Genomic DNA, 26650 nt, shown 5'->3' on the forward strand with positions numbered 1-26650 from the left:
GGGGGGGGGGGGGGGGGGGGAGATACATTAGTTTCAGTTTTGAAGAAGAGGAAGATCGTATCTCAGAAACCTTAAATAAGTTATTCCAGATCATACTATGAATAATGCTAAACTAGGGTTTACCCAACACGAAATCCTCTATTCTGTCCTTTATAGTCTACACAACAGTTATTTAAAAATAATAGGCTATGCCAAATTCCAGACTTCAGATGATATCTGCAAAGGATTTTGTGTTTAATATTGCAAATGAAACACACCATATTATTCTCAGCTGGTAATCCCAGAAACCATAAATTGGGTTCATGACAACCAAGCAAGCACTTCATCATTTTAACGTGTGTGGAAGGTGAACCGCCTACCTGGCAAAGCCCCTCAAGGAGCGATGAAATCGCTTATCTGAATGATCTGCATACATTAACGCACAACAAGAAGACAGACAAGGGCAAGCAAGCATTATAACACTGGTTTTCCAGCCTTTTCCCTGGTAACTCTGGCCTAGTGCAACTGGGCTAGCAATGCTATTTTTCTTCCTCTCAAAATCTATAGAGGGTGAATCAAATGTGAAGGCAAGATCAATTCTGTTCTCAGACAGTAAATGAGCTTAAGATCAGACCTGTTTCAGTTTATGGAGAGAATCTCATTATGCTAGCTTAAATATGTGTTCACAGAGCCATATTACAGAGTCAGGAAAAAGAGAAAATACCCTCACTCACTCCAGTGACAAGCAAATTGCATGGGGATTGATAGGGTTAACAAAAATCAGTTCCACAGACCACGCCATCCACATACCCAGCAAAAGCTATAGGGTGAAATATTTTTTTACCCATCGTATTTTTATAGAAGTCAAGAGTTGGAATGGTCCAACCTCATTATGATAGATCAGAAAACAGAGGCTCAGAGATGTTGTCTGGCTTACTTTATGGTAAAGAGCAATGGGATAGCCCGTCCAGAAGCCAAAACTCCAGTCCTCAAGACCAGCCTTCCCTCTGTGGTAACACAAGACCTTCAGAACAAACGACGTTCAAAATGATCATCATCGTTACTGTTTTGATCACAAGCATATCCCAGCTTTTGGCACACTGGCACTGCAGAAGCATTAAAAATGTTTGTGGAATGAATGAATGAATGGAGTTGATTCATACTCTACCATCATATTTTAATTACGTTTCAAGGTCTTGGTTAAGTTGCCCTTTATTTACCAAGCTTTGCTAAACTTCTGCGTCCCTGCATTTCTGGAGCACATCCTGCGCATACCATTCCAAAGAATACTAGACTTAGAGAGCTCAGAATTAGATGAGGCTTCAAAGATGTCTGGCCCAGAGGTGTCCCATCCTGGTGTTTGGGATCACCTGATGAGCTTACTGAAAACTCAGATCCGTGGCCTCATGGAGATCCACAGATTCAGAAGACAGAGTCAGGTGGCGTGGAGTTCCCTACTCTGTGAGGGCAGCCAGTTCCACTGGTAGAAGACTTGTTGGTTATGTAAAATCTCAAACACACACACAGGGGTATGGTAAAGCTTGTAATCATCATTCAGCTTCCAGAGTTTTGAGTGCCTGGTCAATCCTGTTTGTATCTATACCCTGACTCACTCTCCCCAGCACCTTGAATTACTTTGTGGCAAATCTCATCTACAAATACCTTAGTACTTTGGTCTAAAAGACTGGGACTTATAATTCTATATCATTATATAGCCAGTCAGCTTTCACATTTTATTGATTTTCTTTCTGTTGCCCTAACTCTCTCTTTCTTCCATCTCACCTTCTTCTTTCCCTTCAACTTACCTACATTTATCTCCTCCAGTCATAATCTAAATACATCTCTTAAACCTCAATTTATAGGCTGCCCTCAACCCCTGCTTTCCTGAAAGAAATCAGTGCTTTTATCCCACAGAATTTTGTAAAATCTGGATCCTGCTGATTATTGCTACATTCCTATATCCTGACCTCTATCCATCCTCTAAACTGGCAGAACAGATTCAGTTTTGAATCTTTATTGTTACTGTTTCTTAAATGTTGTTATATATTTCCATCCAGAAATATACAATGTCTGGCTGTCTCCTTTTGGGGGTTATTAAGTAGGAGTGACCGCTCAGGTCCATTAATTGATCAGGGTTATTCCTTCTTCATTTATTGGTTAGAACACAGGTATAAAGAGGAATTTTCTCTCATCAACCATTTGATTATGCCAGGTTACATTTGTACCAAAAACACAGGATAAATGTTTATTTCCTTTATTTACCAAATTCCAAAAAAAGTTAATTCTCTTGCATCATTCAAAAGAGACACTGAAGTTTTTATGATTTCCACCCGCCCCCCCCCCCAGGATCATTTTGAACTCTTTAATTCAAATAAATTTATGTGTTTCTCTCTTTTAATCTACTGTTGTTATTTTTATTGCTTTTTAAATTTTGTTTATGGTATCATATGAATACATACATAAATATATAAATTATTTCTGGTTCTGAGTCATTATGTACAGAGGTATGTCCACATCAGATTAGTTTTCTTTGAGCAATTGTATAATTTCATAACAAATATAAATAAAATCTCAAGTAGCATCATTACAACTAAATAGAAAACAGATTGTGTGTCTTAAATTATATGTTCTTAGGCCACTAACATCTGTATTTCTAAATCCATCAGAATGAGAGTCGTTAGAAACAAAACAGAAATCCTAATACCACCTTCTAAAAATTATCTATAATCGAAAGGGAATTAATACAATGTAAAGGTTTCTCAATTGTTTTAGACATTTCTTAGATTTTAGGCTTCATTAAATTTTTTTAATGTTTTATTTATTTTTGAGACAGAGAGAGACAGAGCATGAGCAGGGAGGGGCAGAGAGAGGGAGACACAGACTCGGAAGAAGGCTCCAGGCTCTGAGGGGTCAGCACAGAGCCCGACGCGGGGCTCGAACCCACGAATGTAAGATCATGTCCTGAGCTGAAGTTGCAGGCTTAACTGACTGAACCACTCAGGCGCCCCAGGCTTAATGTTAACTTTCAGCCTTTTTTCTTCAAAGTTCTAGCTTCTACATACCCTCTAAGCTATACTGATCTTTCAATATCTGTGAGAATATCTATATACTTTCTTACTCTACTTGTAAATAGCTTCCTGCCAATTTTATGCACTCAGAATATTCGCCCTAATATTTACTTCAACCTGCTTCATCCCTTCCAATCTTCTCAATGTTCTATAAAACAAGTTAAAAGTTAAAAAAAAAAATCTTTTTAACATTTATTTGTTATTGAGAGACAGAAAGAGACAGAGCATCAGCATGGGAAGGGCAGAGAGAGGGAGACACAGAATCTGAAGCAGGCTCCAGGCTCTGAGCTGTCAGCACAGAGCCCGACACGGGGTTCAAACTCACAAACTGGGAGATCATGACCTGAGCCAAAGTCGGACACTTAACCAACGAAGCCACCCAGGCGCCCCAAAACAAGTTAAAAGTTTTAAACATTTTGTAATTCATCTAGAGATGACCATACCACAAAGATTCTAAATTTTGAAGGAAAGAACCAAAGAAAAGGATATGTGAAAATGAAGTTTCCTCAGTAAGAGAAGGCATTTAAACCTGAACTTCACATAGTCACTTTATAATTGAGAGCAAAAGACTGCCTACTGGATTCCTTCTCTCAGTAATGAACTCGTTTTCACTTCTACATGTGAAAGGCAGGAATAACTCCCAATCTCTACTTCCCACATGAGCGTGTTTTGCAAAAATACAATGCTATGGGTAAAATCTTCTGAGTATTTTGGAATCAAAAGGCCATGAAAAACACAGAATTGCCCAAAAAGTTAGGCTAATGTGGTGTACCAAGTCTGGAAGTGATAAGGGCAAAACACTTCTAATTAATAGCTTCATTAATAGTTGAGGGTTTGAAAAATAATACTGCATTAAATATTAGTCTCTGTATTTTCATGTTTAAGATAAAAGAGTTCTGTAAGTTTATCAACCGGTTAACTTATAAACGCTGCATTAGCTGCCCATTAAATGGAAAACAATGAATCATTACAGAGGAGTTCTCTAGATGGCTCGCTATAATTTAAATATGTTGTGACCCACGGAAAGGCTGAATGAGACTAGGTCCCAATCAAATATTTTAAATAAATTACTTTCTGGATAACAGGAAAAAGTGACTGCATATTGCAGTGAGATTACAGTATGGCCTACCACTGTCTGTAGCACTTTCCTGGAAATTGACCGAATAACCCAAAAGTCAGCTTCTATTAAAAATGGAAAAACAAATGTCAACTGGTCTCTGATTTACGATACCAGATACTCACTAGCCATTGCTCAAAATACACCTTACCACAAGAATGAAGATGATTAAAAATAGTATCAAACAGATTCCAATTTCATTCATAAAACTAAAAGACCTCAGGGATTCCCATCATTAGAAAATACCAGGAGATAAAAGCAGATGGGTAGAAAATACACAACTTCAGAAGGGGATGAGGTCCTGCCCAACAGCATCTTTTCAGGCCGGGCTGTCAGTAATCTAAAACACAGGTACGACCCAAGGCAGTAACATACAATACCACTAAAGGGCACGCAGCTTGATATTTAAAAGTCAGAAAGGCAGCTGAGAGTATAGAAATAAAAATCTACTGGAAGGTGTGTCAGGAAGGCAGCCCTGCAAGCAAAGGTGCCATAACTGATGTGCAAGGATCTAGATAATCCTAGACATAAATCTGTTGACCAAAATGTTTTCTGCCAATACAGTGGTGAGACCACATCTCACGTCTGCCACTATGGTACAGGACTGTCACAAATTACTCGTTAGCTACATTTTCCTTAAAACCAATTGTCTCTTGCCTGGTTGCTAATTTGGGTTCTAGCTTGGGCAATTTACTTTAATAATCTGGTGCTTTTCTATAGGATAGCAGAGTTGATACTTTACTATTAGGTTGACCCTTGTGAAATTGACAATATTTTATCGGCTTTGACTTCAAGAATGACAATTTCATGTGATACAAACTAATACCTGCTTGGTAATTCACAGTCCTTACTATCACGACACCAGCAACACATGCATTTCAGAAGAATAATCACATGAGGTTTCCTTCTATGTGCGCCTGGGTGACTACAAATATAAGATTTAAGGGTGCATTAACTATGAAAGTCAGTAACTTTTGAATCTTTCACATCCATTAAAAAAATCACATTATATTAATATATATACATACATGTCCTATATATAAATGTCCACAAAGGCAAATTCTACTTTCCAGTTACCAAAATTAACTTGACTGACAACTTATAGGTTCAGTGTGAAGACTTCTGGGCAAACAGCCTGAATGACAGTGCATAGAACTATAGAATTCCGCTATACTTGAGGAGCAGTCACATCAATATTTTAGGACTCTTGCTACTGCCCAGAACTCTTTTCTTCCCAGAAGCAGCGTGGCCAACTGCTGCAGGAAAGCCTGAGAGGTCACAGAACCGGCACTGGAGACATTCTGAGCAGACTGCTCTGTGATGTGACGGCTGGTCAGACAAAGCAGAATTTTAAATGAGCTTGGGCCTAATACATTACGTTCTCTTGGCCCGAAACTCTTTTCCCGTGCTTACAAGTCTGAAGACTTCTCCACCTGCCAATAGTATCCCCCCCCTTAAACCGTTCAACATGGAAACACTAGTAAACCCCCCGCTTGCCATTTTTATTCTTTCTTAACTCACAGAATGCCGTCCCGGTGAACTGACAAGTGCAGCTAAAATGGATGGCATCGCAACATTTTACAGCATATAATGGAACTGGACTGCCTTTTCTATTTTGGAGAAAATACATTGTAATGTCCACTGGGGCTGAGGATAAGAGATTATAAGAACCGTTTCTTCAGTCTGATAAAGTAGCTAGTAGCAGGCCCAGAAATCCATAGCAATTAAAAGGCAAATAAAAGTTAAATATAGAATTTGTACATCTATTGTACATTATAATCAAAGATCTGATCTTGTTAGCAAATCATTAATTATTCCTTATCACTAACATCCCCGTGAAGTAGTAGGTAAGTGATGGGACATTACTAGGCCATTGAAATGCAAATTTGGGACAACACAGTTACCAACCTTCATTTATTTATCTGTAAATGCAAAATGGGGTTGGTGGTGCCTCTCACCCACAGGCGGGATTCAGGTTTCAGAGGTCTGGTCTTGGTCTCCTTTTAAACCTCCTCCTTTCAGCGCTATGACACTACAGTGCCTAGCAGTCTATACAGGGTCCTCCTCAGAAAGAAGACACAAAATTAAGAACAATTTCTTCGTTGGTCTCTCAGAACTTATGACACTATGGCGACTCAATTAAAAATATTTATAGAGGACGTGATTAGCTCATTATAAAGGACCAAGCAGAGAGTGAAATTTTAGTAATTTGACAGTTCTGACTTAGGAGACCATAACTTAGAATTATAATGATAAACCATCACTTCTGGGCCAGTTTTCAGTATGTAGCATCTAGCTAAAAGTCCACGGTTTCCCCCGCTACTTTGTCATATGGAGCTGGTCTCTTTAAGTACCTCCTTCGTCCTTCACCAGCCCGTGGGAAATGGTCAGCTTTGTCAACAGAGGTCAACAGAGTGACCCTGCAAGGGGAGAGACACTTCCCTCCCTGTGAAAATGGCTCCTACAGAGCAGTGCTGCCCCTGTCCCTCCAGCAACTTCAGGACAGGGTCCAAGCTGTCCCCCACCTCCCCGCCCAAATCCCCAAGGCTGTGGCAGGCCACTTCTGCCCATGTCATTGGCAATTTTCTCCACTTCCCCCAGGCTAGGTGCTTTCCTCTTGGAAGAAGTCTAATCTTGGAGGAGAGTCTGTAGTTCCTTCAGTATCTACTTTACCTCACCCCAGGGTAAGTAGTAGCTGCCATTTTACCCTTGCTACTACTTCTAGTAGTTTACCGCTTTCTACCAGGAAGCAATTCTTTATAATTTCCCTATTCAGATAACTGATGTGGTTTCTGTCTGCTGATGGAAACACCCTCCCGTCTTTCCCACTCTCCTTCCAGAATTATCAGAAATCAACACCATACTATCCCAAAGGAACTGCTTTTACTGATCTGGATGGAGACTATTATACACCTTTCTACAGTCTTCAGGAAGATTCTATGTCCTCCTTTCACACAGTCTAGAAGTACACATTCCAGATGCTATGAGAATGCCCCAGAGCGTCTAGCCCAATTTAACCAATGGATGTCAAGGTGAAAAATCTGGTAACAACAAAAATTTACTAAAATGTCTAAATCAGAATGCCATTCACAAAACTAAACGTTGATATATATATATGTACATATATATATCTCATACATATTCAATGATATATATATTTATATATGTCATATATTCAATGATATATATTTATATTATATATATTCAATGACATATATATATATATATATATATATATTCAGTGAGTTCAATTCACAGATCATTCACTAATCATGAAGTTAATCCTATTTGCTGAAAGGAGAAAATCTTCAGGTTTGTGGGCATAAGTTAGATATGCATCACTTAGACACATACACACATTCAAACCTTTTTAAAAGCATGCCTGAATTCTCGCAAATTATTTCTCAATATACTTGTTCTGCAATGTGTCAATACTTCAACAATGTAAATGAAACATTCATTTATTCTTGGATGTTATATGATGATCAGAAATTATTAAGACAAAAGGCATTTAATGATCAGTTTCTGGCCTATACAATTAAAATTTTTTTTCCATTTTTATTGTTTTTAATTTTAATTCCAGGATGGTTAACATAAAGTTTTATATTAGTTTCAGGCATACTAGATTAATTTTTTTAAATAGTAAAATACAAAACTGACATTAACAGAGAGACATATTGTACGGAAACCTAATTTCCATGGGCAGCTTTTCCTCAGAGTGGGTTTAAGGAACACAATTAATTGTACAGGCTCGAGCAGAAGAAAAGCTTGTAAATAAATGTAAAACCAAAGATGCCTTAAAATTTTCAGAAATTTAGGGCCATCCCTTAGAATCATACCATTATATTTCTAACATAAAACCTTAAAAACTTTATTGAGAACATCATGAAAGATCTTTTTTCCTATAACTAGCAATTAAAAAATTCAGAGTATGGAAATATTTACTTTGATATTTTCTTTCATGTTAATTTCATGTATTACCCCAGGAAAAACCACATCTAGCTAAAACACTGAATTATAGGTAAGAAGCACTGAGATTTAACAGACATGGAATAAAACTGAATGTTGAAAAATGTGCTTTGCCTTCCAAAGCCTACATATTAATACAATGATATATGCTACGAATATTTAAATGTATAAATAAAATTGTACTAAATTTTCTACCCAAGGGTTGCATAAGACCCTCAGACTGAGGAGGGAGGGATATTGAAAAGGAAGCCATAGAAAAATAAAATTGCTGTTTCCAATTCTGAACATCCTCAGCTACTTTGAAATACAAAATTACTTATACCTCTATAAAATATAAATCTACCTTTATCCCACCACCTAGTAAGAAGAGCTTTTTAAAAAATTTCTATTCTGAAATAATTTTAGACTTATACAAAAGATGCATATATAGGAAAGAGAATCCATATATAACCTTTACCCAGCTTTTTCCAATGTCAACTCACTTAAGTATTGTATTATTATTAAAACTAAGAAGTTAATCCTGGTAGACCATTACTGACGAAACTACATTAACTGAATTTTGCTCATGTCCCTTTCCTGTTCCGCTGCCCACATCAGGATCTCACACTGTAACCTGCTGTCACGTTTCTGTAGCTTCTGTATGGTTCTTACACTGGACTTTCATGACTTTGGCACTTTTGATGAAAAATGGTCATTTTGTAGATTGTATCTTTGTTGAGGGTTGTCTGATCTTTTCTCACAATCACACTGAGAATACCACATAAGTGATACTGAGTCCTTCTCAGTGTCTTATATCAGGGAGAGTATCTTATTACTGACAATGCTAACTTTGGTCACTTGGTTATGGTAACCAATCACAGTGGAGTTCCAATTTCCCTTTGTTACTGGTAAATATCTTGAGAGGAGATAGTTTAAGCCTGTGTCGATATACTTATTTTAGCATCTACTAGTGGATTTTGTCTACAACAATTATTATTGTGGTCTTTGCCTAATGCAGATTTAGTATTTTCTTCATTGCTTCTATATTTTTCAACTAAAATTCTTCTGCAAGAGTTGTCTCTTCTTTCTTGATACAGTTAATTAGTATGGACTCACGGGTATTTATTTTGTTTTAGGGGTTATAATTCCATAAGATATATCATTTATTTTATTGCTCAAATTATTCCACTCTTGGCTATTGAAAGCACTTTCAGATTGGCTCCCATGGCCTTATGACATGCCCCCATCTATTTTAAGCCCCTCCTTAATTTTTGACATTATAGATGTTCCAGGTTCAACATCTTGTTCTTTCCCTGCCTTCGCCCTGGAATTAACCACTTCTCCAAGAAATCCTGGGTTGTTTTATTAGAGAGTGGTATTTAGAAATCAATATCTGAGCTCTGGGTATGCATGCACACATTGTTACTGGGATGTCACTACTTTCAGGCCCTTTCAGTGACTAGAGCTAGGAAGTATATGTAAGCATACTAACCAACATATACACACATATCTCTCCTTATGTATCTGTCTTCATGCATACCAAAACACTGTGACTTCAACTGATATCTCAAGATTCATTCTAGTATTCTCCCATATTGGTAACTGGGAAGGCCACTTTTATTTCCTCCATCACTGTGATTCGAGACCTTGAATACTTATTGTTTGCTACAAAACTGAATGAAAAATATACACACTTATGTCCCTTATGTCTTTGATTCAACTACATGAAAGAAAAGACTAAAGATCAGACTACATAAAAATGTTAAATGTCCACCACAAAGAATCAGAAAATGTAAATACAAAACAATAAGCTGAAAAAACATTTGTATACAGATCTATTTATAAAGTACCCATAGAACCAAAGTAAAGAGCTTGATATAAAAAATAACACAGAGGATGAAGATGGAGGTGGGCAAAATGGGTGAAAGGGGTCAAAATGTACAAAATTCCAGCTATAAAATAAGTAAGTTCTGGGGATGTGATGGGCAGCATGGTGACTGTTGTTAATAGTACTGTATTGCATATCTGAAAGTTGCTGAGAGTAGATTTTAAAAAATTCTCAATGCAAGGAAAAGAATAACCTAAAAACTAACTATATACTGATGCATTCATTAGACTTACTGTGGTGATTAGATTATCTAATCATTATGTGGTACGCCTGAAACTACTATGTTATACATCCATCATATCTCAGTTTAAAAAAACAAAACAGAATAAGCAATTCATGGATGAACTAAAAAGTGGTAAACACAAAACAAGAAAACCAACCTACGAGGTTTAAAATGCAAATTAAAGTAACACTAGGTATCATTTGTCAACCACATAGGCATAGGCAAAAAAGAAAAATAATGTCCTCAGAGTGAAAGAGGTGTACAGAAAGACCAGAAAAGTAAACACATACAACTTGACTGGAGAACAACCTGGTATTAAGTTATCCAGACTTAGAACAGGGATAAAGTCTGATGTGGGAATTTACTTCTAAGAAATTATCAACAACAAAGCGTAAACACGTACAGGCACACACACAGAGGTGCCAAGTTTAATATGTGCATTGAATAGTAAAAGCTGGAAACAAATTGTAATTATGATGTTTCAAGGCATGATTGTCTTACAGGTCAACCTGTTTGGGGTTTGCTGAACTTATTAAGCCGGTAAATTTACATCTTTCAGAAAAGTTAGGGAAATTTTCAATAGTCTCCAAATATTTGTTCTGACTTATTGTTTCCTCTTCTGAGACTCCTAAAAGTCTCTGAGACTTTTAGAAATGAACCAAAGAATAGTGCTGAGGAGAAACTGAAGAAGGTATAAATAGTGCACATTCATACACTGGAAGACAAAATTGTTACCATGTCAATTTTCCCCAAAATTCATCTATAGATTCTAGGCAATTCCAATTAAAATTCCAGCAGGCTTTTTGTTTATTTCGGAATTATTTTATTTTTAAAAGTTTATTTATTTATTTTGTGAGAGGGAGAAAGAACCATTGGGGGAGGGACAGAAAGAGAGAAGGACAGAGGATCTGAAGCAGGGTCTGCACTGACAGCAAAGTGCCTGATGCAGGGTTTGAACTCATGAACCTCGAGATCACAACCATGAGATCATGACCTGAGCCAAAATCAAGAGTCAGACACTTAACTGACTGACCGACCTAGGTGCCCTATTTTTTGCTTTTTTTAAACAAGCAAATAGATCTGCAAATTTTTATCAAACCACAAATGACATAGGAGCCAAAACAAATTAACAGCCGAAGAACTCAAATGGAGAAACTCTGCTACCTGATTTCAGTACTCACTCTAAAGCTAAAGCCATCAATGCACTGTGGTAGGAGTGAACAAACAAGGACTCATGACAGAGGGCAGAGAGGATCTAGAAATAGACCCAGACATCTAGGATCAACTGATTTTCAAAAAAAGGCAATTTAATGGCAGCAAAAAAAGAAAAATGCTTTCAACAAATGTTGCTGGAACAACGGAATTTCTGTCCCTGTATTAAAAAAATATCATCCCTTATTTCACATCATACTTGAAAATTAATTCAAACTACAGCAAACGCTGAAATTCGCAGACAAAAACACAGGGGAAAATTTTTTTTGAGATTCTGAGGTAGGCAAGTATTTCCTAGAATATAAAATGTTTGAACTATAAAATAACCGGTAAACTGTACTTCATCGATATCAGAGAACTGTGCTATTTGAAACATATTGTTTGCCAAGAGGCAACCCACAAAATACGAGGAGAGTACTCTCTTCACAGGTGGAAAGCTTTCTCTAGACTAAATGAAGAGTAAACTCACAGGATACAACGCCCAACTGTTTTCCAAAAGCTTCAACCAATTTATGCCCCACAGTAAGTGTAAAATACATTCTATTTGCTCCAAATCCTCATCAAAATTTGATAATGTCACACTGTAAGCTTTCAGTTTGGTAGATGAGAAATAATAGTTCATTTTGCTTTTAATTTGCATTTACCTGATTACAAGGCGTAGTATCTTTCCCTAGATTTCTTAGCCATTCTTATTCCCTCTCTGTGGAGTGCTTTTTCAATCATTATGCATTCTTCTTCTCTGCATTTATTTTTCTGTTTTCTTCCCAAATATAATTCTGTTTAAGAATCTTTTGTCAGTTGCCTATGCTATAAAGACCTTTCTCTCTTTGTGGCTTTACTTTTCAGTTTTTTAAAGATATTTCCGACTATAGAATTTTGTAATTTTAATGTAGTTCAATTATGCATCTTTTTATTATTTAGTTAGGCCTTCTGTTACCTGTTTACAGAAACATTTCCCATTCCAAGGTCGTGTTTTCTTTTTCAAGTATTATGGTTGTAGCATTCATATTTAAGTCTTTAAATCCACACAGCTTTTTGTGGGTTTTGGGGAGTTTTGTTTTGTGGGTGGGGGTTAGCTACAATGGCATTAGGGATCCCACTTTATTATTCTTCCTGGGGTAACTATACCAATGATCAAAAATCCTATCCTTTATCTCACTGATCTAAAATGCTAGATCTGTATAGAATCAAATTTCTATGTCTGCTTAGAACCCTTCTGTGCTGTCTATTCTATTCTATAGGTAAGTCTGTTGCTCTGTTTTGCACCAAGATAAAACTGTATTAATTACTATAAATTTATAATAAATTTGATATTAGGTAAAGAAAATCTCTCCACTTGGTTCTTCTTTAAAAGTGTCATGGCTTCTATTAGCTCACTGCTCTGTCCCATAAATTTGAGAATCAGCTTGTCAAGTTCAATAATGAAAACAACAAAGATCATGGGGTATTTTGTTTGGAATGGCACTGAATTTATAAAAATTGACATTCTAGTGATACCGAGCACTCCACTCCATAAAAGTGTCTATCTCCCTATTTATTTAGTTCTTTAAAAATGCTTTCTGATGAAATTAATATTAAAAGTCTTGCATATTCTTTAAGTTTATGCCTAGGTATATTTTCACAGTACTTCAGGTTGACTTTTTAAAATATTTATATACTTCAAAGGATTATAAATGAGGATTAAAATAATACAAAATGCTAAAATCAGTGACAGGCACATATTATATGTTCATTTAATAAAATAAAATAAGTCAAATATTCTATTTATCCCTGATAAGTTAATTTTAGAATAGTTTTGAGTAGTTATTAAAACAGATGTTGGGGGTGCCTGGGTGGCTGAGTCAGGAGAATATCCAACTCTTGAGTTTGGCTCAGGTTATGATCTCACATGGGATTGAGCTGACAGCACAGATCCTGCTTGGGATTCTCTCTCTCTCTCTCTCTCTCTCTCTCTCTCTCTCTCTCTCAAGATAAATGAACCGAAGAAAAAAAGGATTTTTTTGGAGATTTTTTTATTGTGTTAGTGTGAGAGTCACATACTAATTCGGGAATAATGAATACATTCACTACAAGGAATCATCCATGAAAGGACTACATGCCTTTCTATTTACTCAAATTTTATTTCCCTCAGTAAAATATTATACTGTCCTCCATATTTCTTCAATTTATTCTTAGCTATGGGACTTTCTATGGATGTCTTAATCACTGAGATTTTAATATTTTATTTTAAAATATAAAAATCTATTTGTCATTTTAATTACATGACTATCCATTCAGTATAAAAATATTTTATTATTTTTTTCATGTTTATTTATTTTTGAGAGAGACAGAGTATGAGCAGGGGAGGGGTGGAGAGAGTGGGGGAGTGGGAGACACAGCATCTGAAGCAGGCTCCAGGCTCTGAGCTGTCAGCACAAAGCCCAATGCAGGGTTTGAACTCACAAACTGCGAAATCATGACCTGAGCTGAAGTCAGATGCTGAACCAACTGAGCCACTCAGGTGCCCCTAAAATAATGATTTTAAACAAGTGTTTCTAGTAAATTTCTCCTATCCTCCAAGTCCTTTGATTATTGGGTAAGTTGGATATTTTTTTGGCATTTACATTCCTTCTATGGTAAAATGCTTGACAATTTGTTTGTTTTTTGACTGGGTTGTCTAGTTTTTCCCTCCTGGTTTTTAGGGTCCTACTAGTTTGAAGGGTCTTTCAAAAAATCATCATTTTCTACATTTTTCCATTTTGTTCACTAGTAGATAGAAAAGCTGCTGATTTTTGAGTGTCTTGCTGATTAGCCATCTGGACGCCCTTGAGGGATATTATCTACCTTTGGATTTAGAAGACTTACTTCCATGTTTACCACGAGAAAGCTAGTATAAGGGGGTTAGGGTCGCAGCTGGAAGGTGGCAGTCACCAGGTGAGAAATGACAGTAGCCAACCAGAGTGATTACAGTAAAGGTGGTAGGCGGTAGCGGAATTTTTGATGTATCTTGAAGGTAGAGCCAGTAAGATCTCTTGATGGATCTAATGTTTGTCTGTTTTGGAGTCCAGCCTTATCTTTGACAGTTCCTCGCAGATACCACGTGATGTCAAACTTCAACTTCTAAATCACACAAAAATCCGTGCTCCTGTACTGTAAGTAGTGTTGGGAGCCCAGGCAGCCACCACGCCACCTCTGAGAAGCCCCAGGGCTCTGCAGAACATAATTTGAAAACCAAAGGTTTAAGGAAAGAACTTTACATTTATTGATTTCATACAAGCATCCAGGTCCTCAAGTGGCCTGGGTGGCATCAATAAGTTCACCAGCACTTGCTGTATGATTATGGAAGACAAAGTATAAAGCAATAACATAGACCTAGGCATCTGAACATTTCACAGAATCCTAGAAATTGTGGTTTAAAAAAATTTTTTTTATGTTTTTTATTTTATTTTTGAGAGATGAGAAAGACAGCATGAGCAGAGGAGGATCAGAGAGAGAGGGAGACACAGAATCCGAAATAGGCCCCAGGCTCTGAGCTGTCAGCACAGAGCCCGACGTGGGGCTCGAACCCACGAACCCGTAAGATCATGACCTGAGCCGAAACCGGACACTCAACCAATTGAGCCACTCAGGTGCCCCGAGATTGTGTTTTCTAAGCACTTTGCAAGGAATCTAAAAACAAGTTCAGAAAATGTTTCTGTTATTTCTTACTATTACATAAGTCTGTTCACTTCTTACTGAAAGGCTTCTTAAGAGAACTATCAAAAGTTTTGCAGCGTGTGTGTGTGTTTATGTATGTATTTTAAGTAATCTCTATGCCCAACGTAGGGCTCAAGCTCATGACCCTAAGATCAAGAGTCACATGCTCTCCTGAGCCAGCCAAGTGCCCCAAGGTCTGCAGCTTTTGAAGGGATTAGACTAGCTGTTCTCTATTGTCCCTTCCCGTTATAAAATTGTTTGGACTTACAGAATTAAATATATTAACTACAGTGACACTGGAGCACACATATATGAAGACATACAAATAGGAAAAAAACCATTCTACAGTGCTATCAGAAAACTTCAGATCAAGGTTACTTGGTAACCAGAAATAGGAATGTCCTACGCAGAAAGAAACAAAGAGGGGGGTTTGCTACTGGAAATGCAATGCTAAGACTTGTCACTCAATCACCTACTCAGGCAGCCCAACGACAAGAAATAAAGAAAATTAAAAACTGAAATAAAAACTGAATCAAGGTAACTAACATACACATTAGATGGATGGCAGAGTCTAATGCCAATGTCACATCCCATTCTAGACCAAAAATCTGTTAAAATGCCTTCGTACCACATTGTAAAGATACAGAGCTCAACCTCCTACAGACGTTACATATAGCTACTGAAACACATTCAACATAACGCGTGTCCACAGAGTTGGATATGTGTAGAAAATGAATTTTACAGAAAAAAACTGTAGCCTGGTAAGTTGATACAAGGTACCCATAAGGAAGGAAGGCAGAAAAATGCTTTAAAGAGGCCCAGATTCAAACACAGGGCATCGCTGTGGACTACTGGACCCTATAGAAGCAAACAGAAAAATCAGTATAAAGAAATCAGAATAAGATAGCCACATTCACATGGCAGCGATAAACATGAGCACTCTCCAGTAATAATAAGAATAAGAATACAGTAATAATTTCACAGAACTCTGTGATTTGATAGGAGTGGCCTTAGAAATAACCTTGTCCAACTTACTTGTTCTATGGAAAAGGAATCTAAAACAAAGTAATGAATTAACAGAAACCAATAACAAACTGAAGTTATTTTTGGACAACGAGGATGGGATTACATCAGCAAACAGGGTCTATAATGCAAGTGTCAGGTCTCAGTTAAAAATGACAAAGCTGTTAGAAAAGATGAATTATTTAAAAGTAAAAGCAAAGGAGTAGTGAAAATTTCCGTTTGATCTGAGCTTCGTTCGATGATGTGGTTAAAATAGGAAACAAAGTGATAAATATATAGAAATTTATCCCATTACATATAAATAATTATAAAAATATACAGCATTTAAACATGTATATAATAATATGGCCACAGAAAGGTATATTTTCACATAAATCCCCTAGGAACTGATGGGCTTTGCCACAAATAGAATCAGCATGTGTTGCAGAAAAGAATTTTCTGGGCTTGGGGGGTAAAATGCATTTGGGTTCAAATCCCTTACAAGACAGGGGCGCCTCGGTGGCTCAGTCATTCGAGCATCTGACTTTGGCTCAGGTCATGATCTCATGGCCCGTGGGTTCAAGCCCCACGTCGGGCTTTAGGCTGACAGCTCGGAGCCTGGGGCCTGCTTCGGCTTCTGTGTCTCCCTCCCTCCCTCTGCTCCTCTCCTGATCACCTTCTGTCTCTCTCAAAAATAAATAATCATTAAAAAAAAAATTCCCTTACAAGACAGATAATTTAAAGGAAGTTGTTAATTTTTTCTAACAGTTCTCTCAGATAGAAAATGTTGATACAAATACATATCTCATAAGGTTCATTACTTTTAACGTTTATTTATTTTTGAGAGAGAGAGAAAGAGAGAGTATGTGAGTAGGAGAGGAGCAGAGAGAGAGAGAGAAAGAGAATGAGAATTCTAAAAAGGCTCCATACTTGGGGCAGAGACTGACCATGGGGCTCGATCTCACGCCCTTAAGATCATGACCGGAGCCAAAATCTATAGAGTCAGACACTTCACCAACTGAGCCACCCAGGCCCCTGTATCTCATAAGATTCTTAAGACTTTTTAAAGAAGTAATATATACTATAATGTCCTGGCAAACAGCTCTTAAAAGAAGCTCTTTTCTTATTCTTCCATAAACATCTCTAGTAACATTAACATGCTAACAGTCAGCTAACACTTAAATGCCAGGCACTTACCAAGTGCTTTACATACACTAATTTACCTAATTCTCCCCAGTAACTCGGTGAGGTAGGTACTATTAATATCCCCATGTCTTAAGTTAAAGAAACTGAGCCACAAAGCATTTAAGGCCACCCTGCTACTGTGTGATAATGTCAAGCTTCAACCCCCAGCAAGCCAGAATAATAAAATTCCAATAAAAAAGCTGAACTACCTAAAAAATTAGCTCTGAGAGTGATATAAATGTCATTTATTCACTCAGATTAGTTCCCATTATCTCTTCCATTTTAAATGTAATGAAAAATTGTAATACATATTATGCATTAAGGTAGTTTAATGATTAGAACTACCTTAGAACACTCAATTTAAAATAACTAAAGATTCCATAGTCTACTCAGTGTCTCTATTCTGGCCACACATAAAAATTTCATGTGATGTTTTAAAAATCACATAGATACCCAAATCCCATGCCTGATTTTTCTGAATAAGAGCACCAGGGTGAGGCTCATTTTAAAACATTCTGGATTTTAGTGCATAGCCAGAGTGAAGAATTACTTTTCTTTTTTTTTTTAAATGTTTTATTTGTTTTCGAGATGGAAACAGAGACAGAGTACAAGCAGGTGAGAGGCAGACACAGAATCTGAATCAGGTTCTAGGCTCTCAACTGTCAGCACAGAGCCTGACACAGGCCCGAACCCACGAACCGTGAGATCATGACCTGAGCCGAAGTCAGTTGATTAACCAACTGAGTCACCCAGGTGCCCTGAAAAATAACTTTTCTTAACACAGAAGGTATACAGTAATGCAAGATAGATGGCATGATTTTCTTCTCTTTTTTTATTTACTTTATGAAGGAAGAGGGGAGAGAAGAGAGAGAGAGAATGTGAGTGAAAGAGGAACAGAGAGCCGGAATCCCAAGCAGGCTCCACACTGTCAGCGCAGAGCCCAACACGGAACTCGAACCCACAAGCTACAAGACCACGACCTGAGCCAAAACCAAGAGTTGGACAGTTAATCAACTGGGCCACCCCGGTGCCCCCAAAGGATGATCTTCAAAGGTAAAATTACAAATGAGAAGTGGTGGTAAAGAGCAGGAAATGCTGAGACAGAGCAACGAGAAGAACCAGTGAATGAGGGGGCCAGGGGAGGAGGAAGATAGGAAAGCGGAACTACCACCAAGCGCCAGGAAGTCCGGGTGAGGACCATGACTGAAAGCCTCGACGGCTACGGCCGCTGCTCAGCACCACGATCTGATGACTTGTTTGTAAACAGTGAAGATATCCATGTTGTCATGCTTACCCTTTGTAAATGGCATGACATGGTCCTCATCATAGTTGCTACTTTTACTCGTAACTTGCAACTACCATTAGTTTTCTTATTAATTGCAAGACCATGACTTTGTCCTAATATTGCTATAAAACCTTTGAGATTTAGCTTAACTTTCTCACCTTAAAATTTAGGAAATAAATTCATTATAGAATCAACCTCAACCAAGATTAACGTATTCATTAAATAAGCATTCTGGAGAAAAATTGTCACAATAGTAAATGGCACCAAAATAAATGGTACATAGTGCCATAAAATAAAAACTCTAAATACAAGTTTCATAGGATGAAAATATTCCTGAGGTAGTGTCCACCTGAGGCTTCCTTCCATTTGGTGGTATTGTAGCCGATCTAATTAATATGAATAGAACTCTGTTGTTTTCACAATTATCATAACAGATAAGCAATTTTTTCCAACAAACTCTTAAGAGTTTTTATCTATTTTTATTTAATGACTTTCTTTTGAGAATTAAATGAAACTGTGGGTCCTTTTCCCAGAACAGACAGACAAATGCACACGACTGTGTTTCCCAAATGTAACATCTGTGAGGTCATAAACCTTGACCAGTAGAAGAACCTGGTGTTACCGTATTTCTAAAGACCCACTGTGGGGGAAAAATTCATTTTCTCTAATCAAAATCCTTCACACTATAGATGCAAGGCATTTCATAAGTGTGGAGATGTGGGATTTGTATACGTTTATACCTCCTGCAGACCAGCACATCTCCAATGGATGAGTGAAGAGATGCTCATATTTACAGGTGACCTGGGCCCGCTCACCTCCCCCTCTTATTCATAGCTGCATTTCTGAATCTTACTTGCTTAAGACACCTGTGTGAAATGGTGAAAATATACTGATGTAGGAATTGTTTGGAGACACTTTTGAGCTTGCCGAGTACACACCACGAGGAAAGCTCACCCTCCCGAGTTGAAAACATTTATGGACAAGGAATTATCATTGAAATTAAATGCTGGCAGACATGTCCAAGGAATAGTGTGGGGGTCCGAGCCCTTTCTGAATCTTGTGATAGATGAATGTGTGGAGATGGCAAGTGGTGGGCCACACAGCAATATTGGAATGGTGGTACCATCGTGTTACAAGCCTTGGAGTGAGTATAAACAATGGAGGGTTCACCAGAAGAAACCAGCTGCTTCCACATGCCCCCTCTCCATTGCACCCGTTTTACTACAATATAAAAATCAGCTTGTGAATTTTCATATTGAAATTTCTTGTTAAACAAACTTTTTTAATAGTCCAAAAAATATATACTGATTTACAGTTGCAAGATAAATGTTCCAGTCCATGCTTAGCAGTAGGATCTTAAAACATTTGATTTATTGTCTACACAAAGGAAAGTGAATCCAATTTCACAAAGCACTGGTGAGTACTGGGCAAAAGTTCAGTTTCCTCCTATATTAAATGATAACAGTAATAGTACCCAAGTGAAAGAATTATAAAGTTAAATAAGATACTATAGGTAAAGTGCACAGCAAAGTGCCTGGCACAGAGTAAATGCTCAGTAATCAGCTATTACGAACGTGCCTCATATCATGCTAGGTGTTGGATAAAAAAGCTGCCTTGCAGGGTTACAAGAGATGTGTAAGCAGTTGAAGTAAAAAGCATGTTCAATGGTAGTCCCTCTTCCCGTTTCTGCTGATAGAAGACGGAACTGGGGCACACAGAAGTCAGTAACACGCTGAGTGGAAGCCCGGAGAGGCTGTCCATCTCCTCACCCCCACAACTGAAGAACTCACTCTGCTCTCAAACTCATGGGGTCAGTGGGTGACAAGTACCCACCCCCCACCAGGATGTGCGCTAGGCTCAAGAGAGCTGCGGCATCCAAGGTCACACCCCTCCCAAGGGCACTGTGGATCCAGTGAATGAATGACACAGAGGTATGAAGGCCAAGCCCTTTGCCCCAATTCAAGGACAGTTTGAAGGGCCATCCTGGTCCCAGAGTTCCCTGGGATGAGCTGAAGTTTCTAAGCAACTGAAATGCAATTCAACGTCTCCCTCTGCCCAGTCCTGCTTCTTTCTCTCCCTAAAAGTATTGATCAGAGAATACTCCAGCACACAAATCTGGCTCAGAGTCAGCTGCCTGGGGAAATGGCTTATGCCACTTGCCCAAAGTCAGAAAGCTAATGAGAGATCGAAATGGGATTTAGTCCAGATGTTCCAGCATAATTCCACAATTATAAAATGAGCAAGAAGAGATGAGACCAAATGAAAGAATGAACCAAAGACCGGTAGGCAACATTATAAATACTCTCCTAAAATATCCTAATAATGTCTTATTGGTGGATCAAAATAAAAATGAAGAATGATCTCTGCTTGAGTTGAAATGAGACAGTGTCCGTCCCTACATGAAGAGGAAAACGAGAAGGTGACGAAGGTGAATTTCCTGGGATGGTGTTTCACTTCAGAAGGAGAGATTAACTGGACCAAAAGGGGCTTTGATGACAGAAGAGTTCTGCCCTTCATTTTATACAAGAGGAAACTGCAACCCAGATCAAGGGTAGGAGGAGAGTGTGGTCTAGTCTAGGCTTCTTAATTTTCAGAGTCCTTCAGCTTGGTCTTCAATATGCGATTTGAACATTTTATGTGAAGTTTAACTCCCACAAAAGATTCAGGTATATTCAAATATAAGTATGAAATGCATTATAAAACTAAGTATGACTTTTGAATTAGGTGTGTCATTCTACCCACCTACCAATGTGGATAATTGGGATAATTATAAGTTTTCACGGAACAGAAGGGCTTTTCAAGCCCTAACCTTAGAATGCACTATCTACACCTCTAGGAACATTAGCAATTAAAGTTCATCAAATATTGTATCTTAATGGCCTTATCTCAAAATGAGGATAATAATGATTATCTCATTCAACAGGATGCCAGGAGGACTAAATATTTAATGGTTGCAATGCATTCCAAATGCCACATAAACAAGTAACATAGCAATACATATAGCAACTTCTAGCACGTTCACATTAGAACAGGTGATTATTATATATAACTGAGCAAAAAGAGCCCAAGAAAGACACATGAATATTTAGACATCTGACTGTTTCCAATCATGCGAGTAAGATTTAAACTGATAAATATTTTATAATTATTAAAATAGGGTAGACATAATAAGTGAGGAAAACATCAAGGATATTTTACACATTTTAAACTGGTTCTAATAGGTACCTTATTGTTCATACACACACACACACACACATGCACACACACACGTATATATATATGTATACACACATATATATAAATTTCTTGCTGGCTAGCAAGCTCAGAATCTCTACTATTTCAATAAAATAATCACAAATATGATTTGCTAAGAAGCATGATCTTTGCCCTTTCCATGCCTAGTCCTCAAGGAACAAACTTGACTCTAAAACACTTAAATATTTTCAGTGTTTGGGGAAATTTCTTGCTTGGGAAAGCTGAGTTGCACCTTGCAAAAGTCTCTCCACGTAGCATATCCCAAGGTTTCTGTACTATCAGAAATAGGATTTGGGACCCTTGACATGTCATTCAGCTCCCTATCTCCTAACAAACCCAAAGAACAGAACACCGAGACCCTACTATTCTTTTTATCAATTCCAAAGGCTTCTCTGAAAAATCTATTTCTATTCTGCCACAGCTTCTTAAATTCCTGTTTTTCTCCTAATCTATTTCCTCTTTTTCTAGTTATAGTAAACACACTTTGCAAGTGAAATCATTACGGTTAAGAGAAAATGCAGACTTAAAATTGTGAATATCAGAACTTTGCATAAAGATAAATTGAGGTTTGACAAGGGATAGGAACAGTACTAGTCTGGATAACTGAGACATTATGCTGTGGACTAATCTGCCCAGCAACCAGTGAATGGCTTGGGTGGAATTCGTCAGCAACTCACTAATTTATGATGTTCCTACTGATATATATAGATACCTCTACTAAGCGATGTGAAAATTCCTGAGGGACAGCATATGTGTTCATTTTCCTTGCAGGAAAATACAAAATACAAAAAAAATATGGTTAAGATAGTGTACGAAACATGTTGGACTAAATCAATAGTCTTCATAATAAGTAACCCCTTGAAATGAAAGCATCCTACGACCTTTCAAAGAATACATCGATTTAAAAGCACAGATAATTTTAAGATAGAGTTAGTTTAAAGGAATTGATTTTTGGATGCTAAATATGCAAATGAACATGTCCTTAAAAGAGTGAAGGGGAAAAGGAAAAGGAAAAGAATCAAGGATGCAGGATTTCTGACTTTTAAAGGAAAGTCTGTCGTGTATTTTTTTTAAATGGATGATGACGTCAAATAGTTATGGTAAATATTCTATTGAATATATTTATAAGAACAGTATTTTATTTTTAAATGTCCATATTCACAACAGCCTCTAAATTACTTTTGCAAATGTTTAAACTTATTATTGAAACGTTTTACCTGTTAACATAAAAATGTGCAAACAATCAGACATTTATTTCTTGACCCTCGTTAGAGAGATGGTAAGCAACAGTTTGAAAACCACCCGACTAAATCAGGCCAAACTTTCATTAACCTCGAATATATTCTGATGCCAAGGTTCTAAGAAACTATATACATAAATCCTAGGGTGTCTGAGTGACATAGAGAGGTTAGCCTAACGACAGCGCCTTTTGTAGAGTGGGAGATTGGAGCGGGGAACCTGCAGAATTTAGGAAAAGATAAAGATACTAGAAGTGGGGAGGGGGGGGTCCGCAAAGGCCCGCCTTGGCAGGAGAGGGAGAGCATGCGCAGATGGAAAATGCAAAGGCCATGGGCTTTCGGGTCATGAGACGTTTAAGTTTAGAGTTTACCACATTTTGGCTGAGCCGCTTTGAAGAAGTCTTAATTTCTCTTTTAAAGATCAAATGAGAAGAGAAAAAATTTTAACTTATAAAGTAACAGCACTCGTTAGTCGGTCAGTCGTGAAGCCCTTTGCAACGAGGAGCCATTGAACAGTAGCAGTTTGCATAATGGTCAACGGCACCAGCTCTGGACCCAGCAGACTGTGCGGGAACAAAACCTGCCATTTCCTGGAGGTGTGATCACAGCCAGGGTAACTAAACCCCTCTGTGCCCAATTAGCCTTATGTGTAAAACAGAGATAATTGAAGTATCCATTTTATAGGGTTATTATGAAGATTAAGTGAGTTAATGTATGTAAAAGAGCTTAAAATCATGTTCAAAGAATTAGTTGCTTTATTACTGTTGGTGGTGGAATTATTATTAATCTCTGATTCTCAATGTCAAATAGAGATCAGGAGATTACCAACCTCTAATAAGTATTTGTTATACTAAGAATCTAGAAAAAGAAGTGGGGAGGGGGGGTGGGGAGACAGGCAGCTAAATCTACAAAAGGGTTTTAATAATAAAAGCTACTAATGTGGCTCCATGATTTCACAGCAAAAGTATGTGACGATGACCCAGTGGGGTTTTCTGCTGTCATAACTAACAAAGCAACACACATCTTTTTCCCTTGCTTAAAGGCCCAAACCCCCAAAACACACTGCAATTTGTTCTATAAAGAATATCTTGTGATATATCCAGCAGGATTATATTTGGTCCTTGTGGATGACACAATTTGTTAGAAATGATTTTGCAATATGGCAGGTAAGGACCTTACCTAAAGGAGTTCCAACGCTGAAGCACCAAAATATCCTAACTTGTTAACATGCCACACACAGAATACAAGTTAGAAGGAGGACACAAGCCCTTTGAGCTCTGATTATAACTAATCCATCCCCACTTCTGACTTTCCAAACCACATTCAGGACTTTTCGAGTAGGTTTACAGAAATTATTTTAGAAATCCGAAGTCTGGACTCAAATCTTGACTAAAAGGTCAGAACGCAAAGATAAGAAATGCGCTTTTTAAGAAAAGCATTTTTGAGACCATGTCTTAATTTTTTTTCTTTAAAGTTTGGTAGCTACAACCAAAGAGTAATGTGCCGAACAGACTGTACCGCTCTCTATCTTCATGTCAGCATTCTGTTTGAGCTAAAACTCAGGCTATATTCTGAGGTTCTGTTAACAAATAATATGTACTGAAAGCAATAGATCAGCATTAGGAATTTTAAAACTTACAAGTGTGTCTGGCCAGTGAGTAGTTGGATCCACCACTAGTCAAGCCAAATCCCTCCGGAATTTGACTCGAGCTTCGTGGTCTGGTCAACAGTTTGGGAGGTTCAATTTCAGCACCAAATTCAGCTCCTATGACTCCCAGTAAAACAATAGCAGTAGCTTGCTTCCGTCTTTCCTCATAAGATGTGGAAATCTTTTTCATTTGTGGGATGCTTGATAAGCAACCTGAAAACCCAAACAGAAGTTAAAAGACTATCAGTACACAAAGACATGCAATTAAAAAAATATATATATTCAAGATTACTCTTTCAAGAAAAAACAGTCTTTTAAGCAAATGCGCCTGAGATGTCTGGGTATCCACACGCAAAAGAACGAATCTGGGCTTCTGTCTCTCACTAGACAAAAAATCAACTAAAAAAAAATCAACTTAACGTAGATTCACAGTACTAAATATGAGAGTTAAAATGAGAAATTGCAGAAGAAAATAGAGATCTATATATTTATGATCCTGAGGTAGGCAATCCTTTCTTAGATATGATACCAAAAGCACAAGTAATTTTAAAAACTTCTTTATTGGACTGCGTAAGTATTACAAACTTTTGCACTTACGATGACAAAATCAAGTGAGTAAAAAGACAACACACAGACTGAGAGAAAATACTGTTGATCAGATATCTATAAAGGATTTTATCTAGAATATATGAGGAACTCTTACAACTCAATAATAAAAAAGTACAGCTTTTAAAATGGGTACACAATTTGAATAGATACTTTTCCAGAGATATATATGGGGCCAGGATGCATATCAAAGAAGCTTAACACCATTGGTCAGTAGAAAAATGCAAATCAAAACCACAATGAGCTACCACAGCACATCCACTAGAATGGCTGTGATAAAAAGGATAATAAAATGTGCTGTCACGTATGGACAGAAATGAGTATGCATTGCAGGTGGAAATGTAAAAAGGTTTGACTACTTTAGAAAATAGTTTGCTAGTTACTTGTCCAGTTTGGCTTTCTATTTCCTCTTGAGTCATTTCTGATAGCTTGTGGTTTGTAAAGGAATGATCTATTTAACCTAAGTTTTAAAATTTATTGAAGTTGTTTAGAATACTCTCTATGATGAAAATATTTCAGTTATATCATTGCTAGGGATCTGTTTAAATATTACTTGTGCCTTCGCTAATATTACTTTTCATGCTTTTTTAAAACCAGTTTTGCTAGAAATACATATTTTACCAGACTTTCAAAAAAATACTTTCATTTTAATCATACTATTTTGTTATTTCTATTTCGACAATTTCTGTTGTTATTTCTCCTACTTTATGTTTTCTATCCTTTCTCTTTGTTTGTTTCTAGGTTCTTTTTTTAAGTAAACTCTATCCCCAACGTGGTGCTTGAATTCACACCTCTAAGATCAAGAGTGGCATGCTCTACCAACTGAGCCAGCCAGGAGCTCTTGTTCTGTTTCTACGTTCTTAGGGTAAACACAACTCACTTATTTCACATTTTTGTTACGGTTAACAATGCCAGTCACAGAGTAATATCCATTTTCTTCTTCTCCTTTAATAAGAACTTTGATTTTAACTGAGTAGTAATCTACTCACATCCTTTAAGGGTCCTTTCAAGAAGTGACAAAGCTGTAGCCTCATTCTTGGCTTGAAGCTTCACTCATGATATATTTTAAGTTCTCTTCAGCTCACGGAAGCCAAAAGCCTGCTTCTGGGAAGTAGCTAAGGGTGTTAGCCCAGATCATTTCTATTTTATTACTTGTCCACAAGGATATCTATCTTTCTGGGGACTAGTTATGTCCCTTTTGTTTTTCTGTTTGTATATTTTATCTATCACAGTTATAGATTTGGTACAGAGAAATTTGAAAAGTGAACTTCTGGAGACATCTTCATTGGAGGTCAGGCTTTGACTCTCTCTAGTCATCCAT

General features: G+C 37.4%; 1 protein-coding gene across 1 annotated transcript in view; it reads right to left on the bottom strand.

Moving 5' to 3' along the window:
* The window catches only part of WDR7 (WD repeat domain 7), a 345923-nt gene that overhangs the window by 119326 nt on the left and 199947 nt on the right, over window positions 1-26650 (bottom strand). The window contains exon 21 of the mRNA XM_029921300.1: window positions 24715-24936. Within this exon, the coding sequence (XP_029777160.1) occupies window positions 24715-24936 (222 nt within the window). The remainder of the gene's footprint in view (window positions 1-24714; window positions 24937-26650) is intronic.

The sequence above is a fragment of the Suricata suricatta genome, chromosome 14 (genome assembly GCF_006229205.1).
Source record: "Suricata suricatta isolate VVHF042 chromosome 14, meerkat_22Aug2017_6uvM2_HiC, whole genome shotgun sequence".
NCBI lineage: Eukaryota > Metazoa > Chordata > Mammalia > Carnivora > Herpestidae > Suricata > Suricata suricatta.